The sequence below is a fragment of the Argiope bruennichi genome, chromosome 6, assembly GCF_947563725.1.
Source record: "Argiope bruennichi chromosome 6, qqArgBrue1.1, whole genome shotgun sequence".
In the NCBI taxonomy this organism is placed as follows: domain Eukaryota; kingdom Metazoa; phylum Arthropoda; class Arachnida; order Araneae; family Araneidae; genus Argiope; species Argiope bruennichi.
In genome coordinates this window covers 56605934-56612633 of record NC_079156.1, presented here as the reverse complement: position 1 = coordinate 56612633, position 6700 = coordinate 56605934, and the positions used below count along the sequence as shown (strand labels likewise).

The window sequence follows — 6700 nt, the reverse complement described above, 5'->3', positions numbered from 1 at the left end:
ATTTTCATAGAAGATTTATTTAGTTTTTTGAAGAAAAGTGTTTGTTTTTCTGTGTAATGATAGTTGAGTGAGTTTCTGTTCGTGTTTTTGAAGTTCTGGTTTGAGTTAAAATTTGCTTTGAATACTGATTAAGTAAGGGTGCTTACGTCAGAAATTTGATTTGAAAAGCGGAAAAAACAAAGAATAAATACTTATCCATAATAAAACATGAATAAACTATTGGAAAAGCAATGTTAGAATTTACAATTGTGTTGTTCTTGGGTTTTTCTTGGATTTATATATGAAATGTATAGGAGAAAATATTGCAGCTGTCGATGCAATCGGTTCCGAGTATATACATTTGGACACCACTAAATATATATTGAAGAAACGCTGATGAAGCTCTTTAACAATTTTTATCTAATTCCAAGATGATATACCAATATTTCACTTTTAACAAGATATCTTTGATCATGCCATAGCATAATGAAAGCACTGAACCAAAGTGAACAGCAAAACAAATAGAAGGAATCAAGACTGTGAGAAAATATTTGGTGCTTATATAGTTTTAGAATAGCATTTGCCGACTTTACATTTTGAATCCGTAAGAAGAATAAACACTCAAGTAGAAACTAAAGTTGCAAAGAATTCGGACTTTGAATGATTAAAAGAATGTCTTCTAGAACGTTACTAATTTGAAATTATTAAGTAGCTTCAGAACTTTATACATACTGGGTGGTTTGAATGAAAGTATGCATATCAGAACATGGGAATTCGATTCCTGTGAAAAATTATTTACCTTTTTTCTAAAAGAAATACTATTTTCTAACCACTTGAATCCAGATTGCACTTTGACTTTAATTTCTGAGATATACGGACAGTTGTTTTATTTCATGTTAAATCATAAATTTCAGTATAAGTAATTGGCAGAATACTGTCAAAATTATAGAAATATAGTAAATAAATGTCATTTGATTTGTAGTTATTAGAATTTAGAAAATAAGCTTTGTACTATAATATTTTTGATAACTATAGTAAGAAAATATAAATATATCACAAAATTGTAATAAATAAAAATTATAGTTAAATTTTTTAAAATCACTTTATAATGTACTACATTTCCATATTTTAAATACGTCTGAAATTTGGTAATTTGAGGAAACTTTCTGCGTTTTATCTTATAAAATGCCAATAGTAAGACACATATTCGCTTTTTTATTATTAGTTGAAATGTGAACTAATCAATTATTTCCTAAAATAATATAAAATACTGATTTAAAAAATTGTATTTAAGCACAAATATATATTTTTTTACATTCTTTCTATTTAAAATTTAAAATTGCATAATTAAAGAATTTCTCAATGAGAATAATTATTGTATATTTTATTCAATCTTCGAAAGACCATAGGTACAATTCTACGGATGAACACATGTCATCAAATCTTCAGAAAATACCAAATCCTGTCCACATTTTTTCACCGATGGTTTCCAATTGAGGCAAAAAATGAACAACCTTTTACTGCTTGGATGTGGATATCTTCCCATGTCTTCAGTACAAACAAACCAATCAGGGGTTATTCCGAGATCATTAATAATACAATCTACGTCATCTTCATTACAGTCCGTATCGGGAGCTGTTACTTTGGGTTTTACAGTTGTAGAGGGCTCTGGCTCAGTTGGTGTTGTTTTTGGCTCCGTTGGCGTCGTTTCAGGCTCTGTTGGTGTCGTTTCTGACACCTTTGGGGTTGTTTCTGGCTCCTTTGGCGTCGTTTCCTGTTCAGTTGGCGTCGTTTCTGGCTCTGTTGGCGTCGTTTCTGGCACAGATGAAGTTGTTTCTGGCTCATTTGGCGTCGTTTCTGGCACAGATGGAGTTGTTTCTGGCTCAGTTGGCGTTGTTTCTGGTTCAGTTGGTGTTGTTTCTGATACAGATGGCGTTTCTGTTTCAGTAGAAATTTGTATAGTGGTTATTTCCACAATGGTTTCATCTGAAATGTAAAATAAAGACAGTTTAGTCTTATTTTTACTATCTAATTCGAGGGACGTTGCGGAAAATGGAACATAGAAAAGGTCATATGTTAGAATATTCATTTTAGGATATATTACATGCAATTAAGATAAAATATATATTATATTCTTTTGAAGACCTATAACAGACATCATTTTATTCTAAATATCTGTAGTTATTAGAAATCAAAAATATTACTTTAAAAATAAGTTCTTATAAACAAAAATTATAAAAATATAAGAGTTATATGAAAGCAATGTTTAAGGTATTTTGAAAATATACATATTATAAAATAAAATGAGATATGTTGACAGTTAATAAATATTTTGTAGGAAATGCAGTTGCAATTAAATTTCCTTTAGCTAAATATTACCGCAATCTGTAAAGTGCTGAGATGTTATTTTAAGAATAGCAGAAGATATATAGTTAAGCCTATTACGCAATTGTTCAGATATTATGAGAGATGAAGCGTTGGATCTCTGGAAAGTGACCAAAGGAGAAAAAAGAACATGGGAGGCTGCTAGCATGTTTGAAACAGGGTTTGTCCAGAAAAGATCTTAATTAAATTTTTTTTATTAATTATATTAAAAAGAAACATTTATTTTTTTAAATAAGCTGCTCTAGAAATTTTAATGAATTATTAAGCAATTCCTCTCTTTAAGCAACTATGTTATTTTACAATTTTATTACCTTTTGTATTTCTGTTTTCCTTTGAATTCTCATGAGGCTTCTTCTTTTCCTTTGAATGTTCATGAGGCTTCTTCTTTTCCTTTGAATGTTCATGAGGCTTCTTCTTTTCCTTCGAATGTTCATGGGGCTTCTTCTTTTCTTTTGAGTGTTCATGGGGCTTCTTCTTTTCCTTTGAATGCTCATGGGGCTTTGGTTTTTCTTTTGAGTGTTCATGGGGCTTCTTCTTTTCCTTTGAATGTTCATGGGATTTTGGTTTTTCTTTTGAGTGAGGTTTCGGTGGCTTTGGCTTTTCTTTTGAATGCTCATGAGGCTTCGGTGGCTTTGGCTTTTCCTTTGAATGTTCATGGGGCTTCGGTGGTTTTGGCTTTTCTTTTGAATGCTCATGGGGCTTTGGTGGTTTTGGCTTTTCCTTTGAGTGCTCATGGGGCTTCGGTGGCTTTGGCTTTTCCTTTGAATGCTCATGAGGCTTCGGAGGCTTTGGTTTTTCCTTAGAATGTTCATGAGGTTTCTTCTTTTCCTTTGAATGTTCATGAGGCTTCTTCTTTTCTTTCGAATGTTTTTCATGTGGTTTCGGAGGCTTCGGCTTATAAAGATTGTTCATATCTGCCTCCAAAAGGCCATCCTCAAATGATTCAGGCGAGTCAATGTCTTCTGACAACTCATCGGCATCTTCGATTTCATTACTATATGGCGCAGCATTAATGTAAGCTAAAAATAATAAAAATATTGTGACTTTGACCAGTAACAATATTACATTTTTGGTTAAGAAAGGGGTTTTTTTTTTGTCTACAAATAACATTAGATCTATATAATTTTATCTCTTTGCAAACATTTCTGTTTGATTAGTATTAGCTAAAAAAACTCTGACCAAAAAAGATTAATACATTTATATATTAATTTCATTTCTTCGTTTAGAAATAACACTAATAAAATGATAATGATAAATAATTTAAGCAAGGAAAATAAAATTCAATTCATTTTTCTTTTACATTAATATTGACGTGTTAAATATTACTATTTGGATGTAAATAATTATTCTGCATATTCACTTCCTATATTAAAAATTGGGTTCTATTTATTTTTTTAAATTTATTATTAGCTCCATTTCATACATGTGGTCGAAATTCAAAATTCAAAGTGCAACGCTGAAAACCAAAACAATAGTACACAGTGGATCCGAAATATCCTAGTTAAGTGGTTGAAATTGCTCGTGTTAAATAAAATCTTTTTTTGTAATTTATGGGTAATTCATACTTGTAGAAAATATTTTTTTATTTTATAATTATTCTGAAATAGTAAAGTTCATCCCATTTCTCAAGTAATCAATCAACTTGAAATATGTAAATTTCATAATTTATCAAAATTCATAACTTATGACTTCTGATCAATAAATTAAGCTACAAAATAATGTTTAAATTATATAGGGTAAAGTAGTGTGTGTGTGTGTTGTGTGTGTGTGTGTAACAATTTATACTTGAATGCAGTTTTTGATAATGGTACAATATATTAATTTTAGAGATAGAACATTTGAATTAAAGTACTAAATTGGTATTTCAAAGATAATAAATTCAATAAAAAATATTTTTAAACGACTTTTATTAGTGTGCTAAAAAAACCAATATTAAATGATTTTAATAACCTTCTTTTTTCAGTCTTTAAATTAAATTCATTTTTATAAACATTGTAAAATCTTAAATCTATTTTCTACAAGTAACGCAATTATTAAAGGATAAAAATCTAATTAATTTCGTCTATTAACTGATAACTAAACCCAGAAACTATTTGAATAGCTTGTTGCCATCAAGAATATGTAAATATATAAAATTTTATATAATAAATATATATCTATATGTATATAATAAAACTTTAGTTCAACACGAATTTTACAATTGGATACAATTTTTCAGCCTAATAATCTTGTATTGTCAAACAGTAAGAATAATTAGAAATAAGGGAAAGAAGTAACTTATGTATAAGAAAAGAGTAATAATATAAAAGTAACTTACTTAATGTAGAATAAAAAAGAAGTAACTATATATATATATATATGTGTGTGTGTGTGTGTGTGTGTGTGTGTGTGTGTGTGTGTAATGGTTTAAAATGATTTAAATATTCCAAATAACAGCAGATAAATGAATAATAATCAAATCAAAATTATGAAAAATGTGCTATAATTTAAAATTAATTTTTATAATTATTATTTATAATTTAAAATTAAGTTATTAAATTATTTTTTAAAATTTGTATAGATGTGGGGGAATACTTGAGTTTATAATACCTTGAATCTAAGTGTTTAAACGCAATAATATTTTTTAAGCTTTTAAAATCTACTAAATATAGTCAATTAATAATTCTAATGAACAAATCGAGCAGCAAATGTTTAATAGATTTAGCCTTAATATTTATATGATTATTGTCCTTCTTTTTCAATTAAAAATTATTAGAATTAGAATTTTTTAAATTTAAAAATTAGTTATAAAAGTAAAGTTCTAGAGATCTTTGTTGTGTTACATTTTGGTAGTCCGCATTTTGAATTTACTGTAAAGAAAAATTTTATCTCATGATATTTCATGTCAAAATCTTCTGAAATAATTAATACAAAAAATAATTTTCATGTTTCTTTCATTACATTTCTTCTAAATTACTGCTTTTATTTTCCTTAAATAACTCTTTTTACACTTTAATACAACTGGTATTTATTTTTAAAAGTCTTCAATTAATAATAAATGGTACTTGTAGTTTTTTACCATAATCAGCATGAAATCATTATAAGAATTGTAACTTTTCGCATGATGTTAAAAAAAATCTATATTAAAAGCATTGCAATGAAAATATACATTACAACTGTTAAATAAACGAATAAAAATATTCAAATAAAAAGTCATACCTGCTACCATAAGCAGCACACATAAAATTAGTAAGTGCCGCATTGTTTTAGCCAACAATATTGGTCAGCTAAATCGAGGTCTGTATAAAGTACGAATAAAAATGTACCATCCTTTTCATTAGTGCTAATTGTGACATTATCTAACCTCCCTTAAATACTTATACGAATACTTATCAATGGCGGATGGAAATTTCATTTTTCTTTCGAACTAATGGTTATTTTCTCACGGCGCTTCGTAAACAACGGGTATCATCATTATGATTACGGAAGAGTGTCGTTTTATACAGAACGTCAGGTCTTGAAGATCATATTTTATCTCAGTGGGAAAGAGTTAGTAGGCGATCAAATGATCAGTAAGTGATATGGTATCGAAAATGATAATAAGTATTGATATTCAAGGTTTTCAATAAAGTGTTTAATAGCAAGTGTAAATTATTAAACAAAATATGTGTCCTATTTACATCTCTATAAGCATACCAAAAAAATTCCTCTTGGTAAGTTGGAAGGAAAAGGTAGATTCCTTTAAATTTATATTGTTATTTATCATAAATTGTTGATAGAAAAATTGTAAATTAGGACTTGAAAATCAATTTCTAGGCCCTAACATCTGAGATACTGCAGTTATCGAAAAATTATATATAAAAAAGTTGTTCATATTAATGAGACGCTAGTTTGGTTAGTTGAATTTATTTTTCTATCTTCAATATTAAGAAAGTTATAGCGAAATGAAACTTTCAACCTCCCATTATTTCCACCTCCTTCGAGCTAGATGGGACATTTAGGAATTCGTCCGAGATTTTTACATTTACTGCAGCATATTCCAAGCTAGTTAAAATCCAAATAAAATTACTCTAATCATCCTGTTCACAAGATAACGTGGGAAAAATTTTGAACAAAGGGTGGTTTTAGGTTCTTGGGACCATGACCGGTAAAGAAATGAAGAAATTATCTCGAAGTCTTGTCATGAGAACCATTGCAATAGGTAGTCTTCCTATAGAAATCTACCTAAAAGCATCAATACTAGGGTTTGACGGTTTTTCAAACCCGGTTTTAAGAAACCGGTTTTTAAGGTAATTTTGTCACATTTGAAAACCTTTTTTTAAATTAAGGAAACCGGTTTTCGAGAACGTCTGGATAT

At 28.6% G+C, this 6700-nt stretch overlaps 1 protein-coding gene across 1 annotated transcript; it reads right to left on the bottom strand.

Moving 5' to 3' along the window:
* Positions 1-1348: 1348 nt before the first annotated feature.
* Positions 1349-5712, bottom strand: LOC129972201 (proteoglycan 4-like). The gene is made up of 3 exons (XM_056086235.1): positions 5563-5712; positions 2676-3383; positions 1349-1965 (listed from the first exon to the last, which is right to left on the bottom strand). The coding sequence occupies exons 1-3, from the start codon at positions 5603-5605 to the stop codon at positions 1397-1399; spliced, it is 1320 nt and encodes a 439-aa protein (XP_055942210.1). The 5' UTR covers positions 5606-5712; the 3' UTR covers positions 1349-1396.
* Positions 5713-6700: the final 988 nt, after the last annotated feature.

Bases quoted from the DNA above. Each gene is read 5' to 3' on its own strand.
- LOC129972201 (XM_056086235.1), bottom strand. From the start codon at position 5,605: ATGCGGCACTTACTAATTTTATGTGTGCTGCTTATGGTAGCAG. The intron at 3,384-5,562 runs GTATGACTTTTT...TATTATTTTTAG, and splicing joins TGTGCTGCTTATGGTAGCAG to CTTACATTAATGCTGCGCCA. The intron at 1,966-2,675 runs GTAATAAAATTG...TTTACATTTCAG, and splicing joins GGAAAACAGAAATACAAAAG to ATGAAACCATTGTGGAAATA.